Raw genomic sequence first — 14,482 nt, 5'->3', positions numbered from 1 at the left:
ACCAGAATGCACAAAGCCAGAGCTGCAGACCTCATTTTATAAACGTACAGATCCCTAAACTGCCTGCAGATCTTCTGACCCCTCAGAAATGAAAGCGCCACCATCTCTCTTGCAGCTAAGCCACCTACAACTATTTCTGACTATCTGGTGGGCTAATTCCTCAATCTCTTGACAGTGTCTGGATGATCCATGACTCTCCCTTCAAGGCACAATAAGATGGAAAGACCCCGGATCCCCAAATGGCTTTGTGGAGCAGAACCATCTTTGCTGGCCTAGCTTGTTTGGACAGTTAGGCAAGAGGACAGAATGTCTGTATATCTTACCGAAACCATTTTTTAGTCTCTTTTTGGGTAATGAAGTTTTACCCTAAATTCCATAATCTTGAAGTTAGAAGAGAAACTGATGGATCATTTTTTTTAAGTATCCTGTTCATTTACCTCTTCTATTCTCAGTCTAGGGTGCAAATCCCCATGGCCCACAGTTGAGAACAAACCACATATGTGACCCAAGAATATCACTGAGGAAATACCTTCATTCTTGATGTTAAAGAATAAAGTGATCTCTTTATCAGCTTTAAGGTTATATTCACCCCATCTCTTCCAAACTGACAAGAAAAGTAGTCCAAATGACCTCTTCATAACCAAAATTATAGGCCGCAAGTCTGGCTAGGCTTTCACGGTGGGAATTCTTACCAAATGGACCACCAAAGAAAAACATCTTATTAAGACTATTCCACTTTTTAACTGAAGTGCCGAGACAAGACAGGATAATCTTTGAGGTCACTCCCAGCACAGAGTCTGTAATTGCTAAAAACTTATAAACCATTTTATTAGAATGAAAAAGGAGATACCTTGAAGAAATAAGAACACTCTTTAAAAATGAAAAATGTTTGTTTTTGATAGAAAACACACAACCTGAAATCATGTGTGTGTGCACATGCCCTAGCTTGATCTTAGTCATAGTCAAAAATAGCTATAAATGTTTATAAATGATGTTCCAAGATTATTATTTTTGTTCTGGACACATGAGTATTTAATCGGTATAAGGAAGAAGACTCGGTAAATGAACACTTCCAACTCCGAGTTTCCATGAAAACTTGAATTTGAAGGAATTGGGTCAGAATGAGCCTTCTTTGTTCACACCAGTATAAAACCGAATGTAATCACTGAAACAATCACAAAAGAAGGAGCACAAATATAAACAGTTTTCAAAAGGAAGTAGTCAAGTGTTCTAGATGACTGTGCACCCAACAACTCAAAATGAGGACAGCTTGCCTCTCAAAGGGCCCTGGAAAGACCAACCTGCCTCCTCCCAACCTCCACCACCCATACACTCCCTAACCACTCCGAAGTAAAAAGCGGAAGAAAACAACACTCTAGAGGACAAAAACAAGTGAGAGAAATTTAAGACAGAAGTAAAAAAGAAACATCGAGAACCTAGGACCTAGATTTCTCGTTGGCTGCCAAATCAACTTCACAGTCAACAATGGATGTGTATCGAGCACACTGCTCCTGGGGACCCAGGGTGAAGAAGACGGACAAGACCCCTTTCTTCATACAACTATCTACGGTGGGGAGACAGACAAGCAAGTAAACAAACGGCACACAAGCTAATTACAGACTGTGAAGCCAAAAGTCAGTGCTGGGACATGTTGAGAGGCAGGGATGCTGGGCCACTATCACTGGATGGTCAGGGAAGGTCTCCTTCAGGAAGCGACTGCTGAGCTGAGGCCCAGAAGAAAAGGAGCCAGCCAAGGAAAGAGCTAGGAGAAGAAGGTCCCAAGTTGGTTAAGACAGCCTGGCTGTGTCCCAGTCAGAAGGTGCCCCTCTGGGTAGAGTACAGGACATGAAGGGGAGAAAGGCTGGAACTCACCAGCCAAGCCCCCGTCTGCGGGAACGCAGACCCACAGGGCCTCCTGGCTCTCTGATGAAATGTGACCTCCCACCCAGAATCATCCAAAGGCACATTCCCCAAACTCAGGAAGGGGTCTGGGGGAAGCCAAAGAAAAAGTGAAGCAGCCATCATGGGGAGGATTAGGGGGAGTCAGACCTACCCCTTGGTGTCACTAGATTATCCCCTCCGTTCAGAAAAGAAAACTACACTCAGGAAAGTTAAGTGGCTTGTACATGATGCAGCTCTAAAGGGGATGAGCTGGTACTCAGACTAGGAGTGTCTGACTGGCATATCCAGTTTCTTTCATAACATCACATGATTTTATTTTTATTTTTTAACATAACAAAGGCACATGGCACAAGTTATAACAGAATATTATTAAGATTCACATGAACTGAGGATTTTTCACTTATGAAGTTGAATAAGGTTCGAATGATCTACTGATATACCCAGGAAGTTTGCCCTTGTATAATTCCTATCAACTAATTTATCTTCTTTATAAGTCGATGTTAATTAACATTTCAAAACAATCTCTACTTGATTCTAAATACTTCTTGATTCCAAATACTTCTAAATACGTAATTCTTAACAGTTGAAATATAGAAGCCCATGTGTCTAACAGGCTTATAACTGATGGTAATACAGAACTATGACAGAATGCCATTCAGGCAGGGATGTGGACTCCTTGTATATGGAAACGTAATATTTACTGATATGGATGTAATTAATGTAATATTAAGCAGAAAAAGCAGAGCACAACATGGTACATACAAACTGGTTATAACTTTGACAAAGTTGTACCTGTACTTATCAACAAAGATGAGAAATAAATCTAAAGGCATAATAATAAAGATACATCTCTATTAAGGTCGTTTTCATTTATAGTTGTTTGAGCTCACATAATAAATCTATGAGGCACCTTTCCAAAAGAAAACAATGTTAGAGAAATAAATGTCTTAAAAGGTCCACCTTCTAAACCTCTACCCAGAACACACGCTCATATTCTTCTCACCATTTGGAATCTTAAAAGTACAAATAGCTTTAGGGATTTTCTGATTTTAATTTAAATACCTGAGGTTTGTATTACTGAGCATTTCAATATTGACCCAATGGAAAAATCAGGACAAAAATGACTCCTATAGCCAAATATTAGTATAAACATTGGCCACCATCCAACATTTTTCTAGAGAATTGTTGCAAAACAGACCTCAGCCACTCATAACACATTCCATAAAACTCATCTGAAGCCTCATTTTCTCCTACCCTGCTATCTTGTAGATTAAAATGCTGCACCAATAATTTACTCCTGCCAGAAATATTAACAGAGTTTCACCAAATGCCATAAATGATGGACTTCTAAAATGTTGCCTAAATTGTCTTGTGGGCATTTAAGAATTTAGCTAGTTTTGTATTTATTACCCACCACCCAGCAAACAGTGGTCTGTTTAAGATGAACTCTTAAGTATATACACAAAATGGTTTTAGAAAATTATTTAACCCTATTTCTTTTTTTTTTTAAAGATTTTATTTATTTATTTGAGAGAGAGAATGAGATAGAGAGAGAGCATGAGACGGGGGAGGGTCAGAGGGAGAAGCAGACCCCCTGCTGAGCAGGGAGCCCAATGTGGAGCTCAATCCCAGGACTCCAGGATCATGACCTGAGCCCAAGGCAGTCACTTAACCAACTGAGCCACCCAGGCGCCCTATTTAACCCTATTTCAAAATGGATGGGAGAAAAATCAGAAGAGACGTTATATAGAAAAAAATTTTTTTCATTATATGTACTTCAAATCACATTTGTCAGACCTTCTACTTCATCCTTGAAAGCTGGCAATTCCACTGGCAATTGTCTATTTTTTATAGTAGCAAATAAAAGGTCATAGCAAATCAAAACAAAAAAAAATATTGGGAGTGTTACTAAATGTCATTGAATTGTGAACTTCAAAACAGGTTAACTTTATAATTATGTGTAGTTTACCTCAAAAACTAAAAAAAAAGAAAAGGATAAAGTTACCAATATGTCTTTATTACCATGAAAATATGATAGATGTGTGATAAAGAGAGAATACAGAGAGCCTAAGTCATGAAACTCTGAGGTTGTCCAACCAAAGCATGATAATAATAAAAAATTATGTATTCATGATTTAATACCTAAGATTTACTTCAAAGGAATATTCAGGGAAAAAGAATGCAGGGAGCAGAGGAATGGGTGAGGGTCTAGCTGAACAAGTTTGGCTGAGCTGGTAGTTGCTGAAGCCGGGTGATGGGTGTAGGGAATTCATTGTATTATTCCCTTTGCTTTAGTATATTTAAAAATGTCCATAGCAAACCGATTTTTAAAAATACATCTTTACAGTAGATCTAATCCTGGAACTAGAAACACGTTGGGTACATAAGAAGTTTAAAATGAATCAGAAAACTGACAAAATTATCATCTCGCTTTACTGATTTCTAATAGTATCCATTGTGAGCTTCTTTTTTTAATGAAGAAGAAAGCTTCAGTATTTCTTCAGTGGTTGATTCCAACAGACTTCTCACATAGCACATTTTACAAAGGGTAACAATTTATGAGATCAGTACATACCAGGAGTATCATAGGCCGTTTCCAAGTTGTTAATCCTATGATTCCAGAGAGTATCACCTAGAAGGATAAACAGTATCATAAATCTAGGAGAGGGACCAATTCCAATAAACTAATCCTAGTCTCATAAGTATTTTTTTTCCAAAAAAACCCTGAAATTTCAAAGCCTTTTAATATTCCTGCTCATATTACATGAGCCCTGGTAGACCACTTTGGACTCTCCTTTCCCCAAGGCCCCCAAAACTTTTTTATTGACTGTGTACGTTTTTTCTTAAGGTCAGTTAAGAACACACGAAGAGGAGTACCTGGGAGGCTCAGTCCATTGAGCATCTGCCTTCGGCTGGGGTCGTGATCTCGGGGTCCTGGGATCGAGCCCCACTTCGGGCTCCCTACTCAGTGAGGAGCCTGAATGTCCCTCTGCCCCTCCCCCTGTTCGTGCTCTCTCTCTCTCTCTCAGGTAAACAAATAAAATCTTAAAAAAAAAAAAAAAAGAACACAAAGAGAGTAGCCTATCCTTCCAGTCAGTGAAGGAATCAGTATTGTTGATCCAAGCTCCCTGCCCCAGGGCACCTAACCTGTTGCCATTGACAGCCTCATATGACATATGCGTGGCTGCATCCCTCCCTTCGTAAGGTGGGTACCCATCCTTTGTGGGACAAGTAAACTCCCTGAAGTGGTACACAAGGTCTCTCAGGATCCTCCTCTGCCCACTTCTCAACCCTGGTTTCTATGCACCCCTGCCCGTCCCCCCACCTAGCTTCCTCCCCAGGACACCTGTCCCCCATTAGGTTGGCAGATGCTGCAGGGCTCTGTGCTTCTCTTGACTAGTGTCTTCTCCTCCCAGCTCCCCTCATAGCTGCCTGAGAACTACTATGCATCCTGCAAGGTCCTGACTTGCAGTCACCTCCTCCGAGAAGCCTTCACAGATCCCACCACCCCACACTCCTGGCACACTCTGGGAAGCCCTCTACACAATGTTCCCCCCAAAACACTCTCTGTCCTAATAACTTGAGAGGTGCATCTCTGCCTTGCCCACCGACTGTGAACTCCTACCTTGTCTCCCAATCTTCGGGTCCCAACCTGGTGCCTGTCATATGACTGGCAACCAATAATGTTCCTGAGCCTTTATTCCACAAAGAGGGGAGGGATTACAGTGAAAAAAGTCTCACGCTGCAAAATGACTCTTCGATAAACAAGTCTAAAATCCTTGGTAAAGAAGAATCAGCATTTGGCCAAAATGTAAACTGGAAATCACCATCAGCCCTCTGGATATCCCAGTTCACTAAGCCGTTGGGAAAGAACAATCCAAGTGCTTCTTCAGCTCAGGGACGTTGTCATGTCACTGGAGCTCATTTTCCTTTGTGAAACAGTGTGCATGCATCTGCTCAATGCTGTTATGAGGGTTTTCCTTTATGTGCACTTTTTACCAAAATCCCTCAAATGTACAGTTCACAATTAGTGTTTAGCAACTACAAATCAATAGGGATTTTAGTGTTACTTTAGATTCCAAGCTCACAGGCCTGCTACCATGCCCTCCGTTCTCCATTTACTGGCTGAGAGTAAATCATGCCACAATGTCAAACCAGCAGAGGACATGTCTACCCACTTATATCAAGAACCAGAAAGCACATATGGGCAGATAGGCAGCAGATCCTTGTATCCCATGTATGTTTAAACAGACTATCAGCTGCCTGCCCACCAGGCACTAGATCCTTGCAATCATCTTAAATTCAATAGGCTCTTTCTTCATTCTGAATGATTTCCGCTTGGAGATACGCAGGGCATGTGTCTGCATGTGGCCGCATCTACTTTACAAATTGGAACGTGAAATCCATGAGACCTTGGGGTCCAGGCTCCCCACCGGGCTTCTAAGTAACTACGCAACCTTGGCCAAGTCAGATCACTGTTCTGGTCCTCACTCTCGTTTCCTTAGAGATGTGGTAAGTGGAGGAAACCATGTCTGGCTCTCTTCTAACTCAAAAGTTTATCCTGCTGTGATGATACAGATTCCTCCGGATTCCTTTCAATCCAGCGCTGGCTCCACCTGCAGGCTGTGCGTGGGCACGGATCGCTCACACGTGTGTGTGCGTGTTCAGTCTTCGTGTGTGCACGTGTGTATGTGTGTGTGCCCACATGGATGTGTGCTCCCTGCCTGCCCGCCCTGCTGCTTACTGGACTTAGCTGAGGAAATGAACCATCTTTGGAAAAACGTAACTGAAACGTTTGACTGCCCTTGAGGGAAACACAAACTGCCCACTTCACTAAAATATAAATATGATGTGAATTACCAGGTAGTGTTTGATATTTAGACCACCTGTCTTCCTTAATACAGAGCCCTGTGGTTCAGCTTTTTGGAACACATTTTTCCCACCAAAACTATTGTTAAAATGAGGTGCCCAGCCCAGCCCATAAATGCCCATAAAAATAGCGAGAGACTTCATCTATACTTTTTACCTCCCCCACCAGCCACATCACCCCACCCTCACCCACATGAACAATTTGGTGTGTTTACATATTTTACACATACACATATTTTTCTTTAAATTCTTATTACTAGACAAATATGTCCATATGCACATACACACATGCACAGAGGTAAACTTTTATAAAAAATGGGTCATAAAAGATACTTTCCTTCTCTTCTTTTTCTTTCTCAATAAATACCTCAAGGGAATCTCTTCATGTCCACTGGAATGGCTCTCATTCACTTCGGTTTAATAGCTACATAATATTCCTCTGTACGGTTTCCCCAGTGCATTCAGTCATTTTCATGTTCATTGATAGTCTATCTACTTCCATTTTTTTGCCTTCACAATTAATGCTATGGTAACCATCCATGGCCAAATAATGCCTAAAAACAAGTGCTTTTTATTTCTGTTGGACAAAATCCCAGGAATAGGGTTGCTAAGGTGAGAGGGATAAATATATATTTAATAGGTCATGACAGATATAGTTGTCATTTAAAATTAAGGGTCTCTGGGATAAAGGGACTAACCTATCTTTATTGTTTTCTGAGAGGAGATTTTGCATATATGAACAATGAACTTAAACCATAATTTAAAAAATATGTACAAAACGTATTTGACAAATAATAAATATCAAAAATCTCAAAATACATATGACCTTAAAGATACTTAAGACCCAGTAGGAAGAAATATAAATCTTATTAACCTTATTAAAATATAAACCTTATTAAGCAGTATTAAATGAAGACTCAAATCAACATATACCACGTTCATGGATTGTAAAGCAAAATATTTGAAGGTAATAAATTCCCATTTGAGTTGTTTTATAGACTCAGCACATACTCACATTAAATCCCAACAGGATTTTTGTAAATCACCTTTCTTTACAGGGATGCTTTAAGAAATTAGATTCCAGTTGCAGGTGGGAGTTGTAGTTACATCCACCTCAGTTCTAAACCTGGCAACAAAGGCCTATACCTACTTCTACTCAATTTCTCCATTCCTCAAGCCCAATTAAACCCTACAACATTTATGGAACCCTATGAGAGGTGAGGCAGGGACTGAAGAGTTAGAATCCTCTGGAATGTGGAACAGAAGAGCTGTAGCTGGGGATGAATTTTTAAGAGCTCATGACTTACGAAATAGATGCTCACATTTCATCTGGGGCTTGGGGGGAATTCATAAATGGCAAGAAGGGTCAGAGAAAGGGGAGAAGGAGGCAGAGCATTCAATACCTCCATCCCCCTCGGTGGCAACAGTAGCTGGAGCTCCATCAGAACGGACAAGAAGGTCCCTTTACACTGGCTCTCCATAGTATCCATTACACCACAATGCTATTACTTGTTTGATTGTATTTTACACTCACTGGTAATCCCACTGGATTACCACTGGATCTGTGAGTACCCGAGGCTCCTAGAGTCACTCAGTGAGTTATGGCCAGAGTCAACAAATGAATGAATGGACGGTGAATAACTGAATGCATGAAATCAGAAATAGGGGATGAACCTGCTGGGGTGACTACTTCAGTCTAAATATATTTTTCACTCTTGTGCTTCCTAAAAGAGTATACCAACAGCAAAAAGCAACTTCATCAGCATTCTTTCCACCCAGTGCAAGATGAAACTTGCCCTGGATGAACAGGCAAGCACCTATTTTCTAACACTAAGTTATCTCTGTATTATTATAATGAGATTTATTATAATTTTGGTTTCACTCACTTGTAACCCATTCCTTGTAGCTTATAGGAAAAAGCAGAGACCTTTCTTTTTTCAAAGACATTGCAAAGAAGGATTCCAAGATACTTCACGCAAGAATCATTGTTACCCACCATACATGGTTAATGTGCCTTAATTTCCCAACTTAAAAATCAAATTATTAAGATCAAAAGCTTACTATTTTACTGCCCTATTTTTCCTTTGCTATCCATGAACATGCATTAGGGCAAAAATGTTCTGGATTGTTTGCCAAAAGTTGCTATATCTGAACATAGAGATAAAAAGAGCCAAGCTGTAAATGTACCATGTTTACCTTATGAATTAAGCACACAATAGTCAAACTTCTCAACCATCTATCTTGCCTTACAGATTTTACAGTGGCAATTTAAAAAAATGTGTGTGTGCATGTGTGTTGGTGTGTATTATGCTTCCCTATCTGTCTAGCATGATTCATTAAAAGACCGAGGAAGTGGGCACCTGGATATTTCTAATGCACACATGATGGTTATTAGAACGTCCCAGGAAAAAATGGCCTTTTCATGCTTGGATTAAATATTGCCTTGATGTTTAAAAAACACTGATAGAAGTTCTACTATATGCCAGGCCTGGTACTAGGGCCCAGCAGCAAGTTCTCCTATATGTTCTCTAACTACACCCTCACAAAGTCAGTTCTGAGGCAAGGATCATTGCACCCATTTACAGATGGGTAAATGAGGCTGAGAGGTTCAATGACTTACTCAAGAATTTATCAATGTCACTTTGCTGCCATGTAAAATAAAGGACCAAGGGAAATCAATATAAAATCATCACAAAAATTATATTTAAAATAGCCCATAAATATTAAAGTAGTATTTGGTGATCATGATAGAAAAAATGTACTTACTGTTGTTTAACTGGTAGAGACTTCAGAATTTTTTAGTTAGTTTCTCCTTTGAACCACTCATTCTTTTTTATATTTCATCACTGCAATTTTTTAGAAAAAGGTTTACCTTAAGGTTCACCAACGTCTGTCTCTTTATAAGGAACTGGAATCTTGACAAAGAATTACAGACTCGAGGGGGGACCATGAGTTTAGGTCAGTGACTCAAAGCAGAGATGTATGCAGATAATATTAAGGATGTTAAGGCTCCCAGAGAAGAACAAAAAATTAATAAAAACCAATTCTCTACCATTTGTCTGAAATATCTTCCAAGTATATGTCATCAGAATAAGGAATTTTGTTTTTTGAAGGAGGAGACACAAACCAATGCAATCCTCTAACTCTTTCATTAATCCAGTGCAGTGTGGTAGTAACTAAATGTGCCCCCAAATAAAAAATGAGGACAAAATGACCTGAACATGGTCTTGGAGATTCTCCTCCTGCCACCCACCTGGGGTCAAACTTCAGGATGCTTTTAAAAGTGGCTAATCTCTTAGCTTCATGCCTTTCAGGAATAATAGTAGACTGAGCCATTAACCAATACCAGGAAGAAAATAAATGATCACAGAATGCTCAAAAACAATAAGTACGTTAAAAACACTCCCTTCAAATTGCTGACAGTATGAATGTAAAGTATGGAAAAATACTCTTTATAGGACTTGTTAATTCCTAAATACATAGTAAAATAGATAAAATACCTTCAAGGTCCAGACAAGTGAAGGAAGGTTCCAAATCTCAGGCTCAATGTGAGGACACTTACAGAGGTATATACGGAAAAACGTTCTTGATTTTTAAACTGTGTTAATAAAAGTCTTTTTAATGAATATATCCGTTCCTTGAATTTAATTTTGTATCAAATATAAATGCAATTTTTTTACTGAATCTGAAAGAAGATTTGCCAATTTAATTGCTAGAGCAGACTAAGGCACATCACGGTCATTCAGAGCTTGGGAGATGAAGATATCCTACCACTGTGTTCCTACGTGAGTCCAAAGTAACCTTAGACAAATGGGCACGACGACTCAACTACCTGGTTTCATATGCCAACGAAACTTCTGAGGGATAAATAAAACATCGTATGTCCATATGGTGGAATCTCATTCAGCAATGAAGGAATGAAGTATACCATAATCACACTCCATAATCTGAGTGAACCTTGAAAACATTATGCTAAGTGAAAAGAGCCAGTCACAAAGGACCACTATTGGATGATTCCATCTATATGAAATGTCCAGAATAATCCATAGACCCAGAAAGTAGATTCATCAGTGGTTGCCTAAGGATAAAAGGGTCAGGGGGAAAATGGGGGGTGACTGCTAATGAGTGCAGGGTTTCTTTTTGGGGTGATGACAGTTTTCTAAAATCGTTTGTAGCAATGGTTGCGCATCTCCACGAATTCACCAAAAATCATTGAATTGCATGCCTTAAATAGGTGAGTTGTATGGAATGTGAATTATATCTCAATAAAGCTGTTATTAAAAAAAAACCCTGCCGTCCTCCAGTCATAATTTTTAAGTTTTTTTCATAAAAACCTTAGTTTAGCTATCTTTATATTAGTACATTACAATGTGCTCTTAAGCCCTTTCTTTGTCTATTAAGCTGCTTTCTTTTAGAAATCCATACTGAAATATTTCATGGCTGAAATTATGATACCAGGGAGTTGCCTTAAAATTATCCAGGAGGGGGAGTGGGCGTGGGTGAGCCAGTGGCCATGTGTTGATTAACTACTGAAGCTGGATGATGGGTAAAAAGGGGTTCATTATACTATTCTTTCTACATATGCTGAGATTTAAAATTTTCATAATAACATGTGAAAAGTGGAGGGGGGTGGTTTCTTGAGACCTGCCTGGTCACTTCTATGTTGTCTCTCTATTCTGTTTATTTCTTCTTTCTGTTTAAGATTTTCTTTTAAAAATGGCACACATTTTGAACTCTTTACAGATGAAATGGTGTGATGTCTGAGATCTGCTTCAAAATAATGTGGGAAGTTGACCTGACAAATGGCCTACGGAGCATGATGGACTCATTCCTACCCTGCTTAAAACACTCATCCTTCTGATACTATCAGAACACACAGAGCCAGCAGCAAAGTTGGGATGAGGCAGAGATGAAACAATTATTGGAGCTTGGGGAAAGGTATAGGAGGGTTCACTGAACAACGTTTGAGTAAATTCAAAATATCCCATAAAACAAACAAAAAAAAGCCTCTCCCGTGTACATAAATTCAAAAGGCATATGCTACTGGTGAAACTTTTTTCCTAAAACACCACGGTCATGGTGCCTAATGTCATCCTCAAATACTACCCAGTCATTCTGGACACGCAGTTTCTGTTGGTTCTACAGTCACTTTGTAAATTCTGTGGCCAACCTCAGAAATGGGCCACAAAAAAATAAGCATAATGAACAATTGCAGGTTCATATATAGAGCTGAGGGGTGGGGTGGGGTGTGGAAAACAACCCGACAGAAGAGAATTTAGTTCCAAGTCACTGATTCTTTCCCTGCTCTGTTTTGCTGGGTCCTAGAAAACAAGGATACGCCCAGCCAGCAGGTCCAGGAACAGCCATCATCTTCTGGCTGATGGCCCTTTTTTTTTTTTTAGCTATATATACTTCATCAAATCCAACTGTGGCTTGACTGACATTAAAGTGTATTCACCTCTGAAATAATTCACAGTAGTACACTGATTTGGGGTTTTGATTTCAGAAGAGAAAAAAAAAATAGATTCAAATCATCCTAAACTTGCTCTCTTTGAGAAGACAAGAGATTGTGATTTTAGAAAGGGGAAATCCCTACAAATGTATGCAAGATTCACTTCTGGCCCATGGTATTTAGATAAATGAAATGCATCCACCATTTGGCTGAATTTAGTCTGACGAGTGGACTAGGGAGCATAATGAATCTAATCCCTGCCGAGAGCCCAGTGGCAGGGCCGGGAGGGTGGGCTTCCTCAAACACCATGAACAGAGCGTGAACTCCCCAGCACGGGCTGTTCCACAGTCAGACCATCCAGCGTCAAAGTATTTCAAAAGGAGAGCAAACTGGCATCAGTTTAAGTATAAATGTCAGGCCGGGCTCACAGTACTTAATGTTCTTGATGTTCTTATTCAAACGATTACTTTGAGTTCAATTAGTTCTCCCTATATGCTTAAAATTTGGTCTTGAATCTGGGTATGCATGGACCTGCAAAAGGACAATTTTATGTATACTGGCCCATACATTCATTACGGATCTTACTTAAACTTTCAGAGTTAGTTACTTCATAAAAAGTAAATACCCATCTTCCACAATCATTCCACAAAGACCTATTTCCAAGTCTCTCAGCCCCCAGCAAAGCTCAAGAGGTTGGATGCCTTAGACGCTAGGACATTTTAGGAGGCATTTAGGACATTTAGGAGGCAGCCTTCCCCAGAAGCTGGGCACCTTGTGCCCCAGAGCAACCTTCCCCATTGGAGGAAGCAGGGCCAGGTCGCTGCAGGGGGCAGACATCTCAGATTTGCTGCCCCCTGCTCCTGAGGCTCTGGCGAGCTCATACGTAATGAAACTTTGGGTTCTTGAGAATGAAATTCTGCACAGCAGCCTGCCTGGCTCCAATAATCAAGTGGGAATTTAGGGCCTTCCTTTAATGACCAGGTACAGGCGCGGTTTGCACACACCCTGTCATTACCTCCCGAACTTGTCCCCAGATAGAGTGGAGCCATCCTACCCGGTACATTTCAGATTTCCGTGTGCCTTCAAGTGGAATAAAATAAATGGCGTGCCCCAGTCCAGTTGCCACTTCAATCACCCCACAAATACATCTACTATGTGCCAGGCACTGTGGCTACCTCAGTGGACAAAACAGATCAAATGCTCACCCTCCCCGCGCCGACGTTTTCAGAGAAGTAAATACTCAATGGCCCGAAGTTGAATCATTTTTCTCCTACTTTCCTACCATCCACCCCCATTCTTCCAATCTCCCAGAGCTGGAAATCTATTTTATTCTATTAACTTGACAGGCACAACAAAATCCTTTAGCGTGCAAGGAACAGACACTGTCCAGATGCAACCCAATTCACCCCTAAATACTACTCTCTCTGAGCCTTTCTCCCCCGCCCAGCCTCAACGCCTCCAAAAACTTCAATTGGCTTTAGGGGCTGTGCTCCCCAACCTCGGCCCTGGGGTGGGGGGAGGGGGGCGCAATGCAGGGGCCGTGGAGGAGACCCGCCAGAGGCCCCTGCTCCCCCGAAGGGCCGTGTCCAGGCGAGCGGGGCGCGCGCGGCACTCACCGAGGAGCCGGCCCAGAACGGACACGAGTTCTTCACCTGGGGGGAGCTGCTCAGCGACAGCGCCCCGAAGCTCAGCGCCACCATGCAGCATCCCAGGATCAGCTGCAGCAGCCCGAGCGACAGCAACGGACGAGCGGGCAGCAGCGCCGAGCCTGGGGCGGCGGCGGCGGCGGCGGCGGCCCGGCGGGAGGAGAGCGCGGGCGGCGCTGCCAGCACCCCCGCGGCGGCGGCGGTGGCGGCGCAGCGAGGCCGCACGGGGGGCGGCAGGGCGGCCCGGGGCCAGCGCGGCCGCAGCGGGGGCAGCGGCGGCTCCTGGGCGGCGGCGGTCGCGGCGCCCGGGCCCCCGGCCTGCGGCCCGCCCGAGAGCCCGGCCACAGGGCAGCAGGAGCCCGGGAGCACCACGGGCAGGGACATGGACGGGCGGGGAAAGGAGCGGCCGGTGGCGGCGGGCGGGGACGCGGAGCCGAGCCGCGGGCGCCGCGCACTGGGCACCCCGGGCGGACCCCGAGGCCGAGGGGGAGGGAAGGAAACGAGCGCGGCCCAACCACTTGCTGCTGCCGCCGCCACCGCCGCTGCCCCGGCTCCCGCCGGCCGCACCCACCTGCCACTGGGGGTCCGCCTCCCGCCGGCCCCGGGCGCGCCC

General features: G+C 42.5%; 1 protein-coding gene across 2 annotated transcripts in view; it reads right to left on the bottom strand.

The window, feature by feature from the left end:
- Window positions 1–14,253, bottom strand: part of ENTREP1 (endosomal transmembrane epsin interactor 1) — a 60,743-nt gene extending 46,490 nt beyond the window's left edge. For both annotated transcript variants that reach the window (XM_088018947.1, XM_088018946.1), the window contains exons 1-2: window positions 13,840–14,253; window positions 4,478–4,534 (exon numbers count right to left, since the gene is read on the bottom strand). In XM_088018947.1, coding sequence (XP_087875073.1) covers window positions 4,478–4,534; window positions 13,840–14,253 — 471 coding nt within the window. The remainder of the gene's footprint in view (window positions 1–4,477; window positions 4,535–13,839) is intronic.
- Window positions 14,254–14,482: the final 229 nt, after the last annotated feature.

This window comes from Eumetopias jubatus, unplaced genomic scaffold, assembly GCF_037043125.1.
Source record: "Eumetopias jubatus isolate StellerSeaLion01/CBP00866 unplaced genomic scaffold, mEumJub1_p1.0 scaffold_15, whole genome shotgun sequence".
NCBI classification, from domain to species: Eukaryota; Metazoa; Chordata; class Mammalia; order Carnivora; family Otariidae; genus Eumetopias; species Eumetopias jubatus.
The sequence above is the reverse complement of the archived record's forward strand: the minus strand, read 5'-3'. Positions and strand labels throughout refer to the sequence as shown.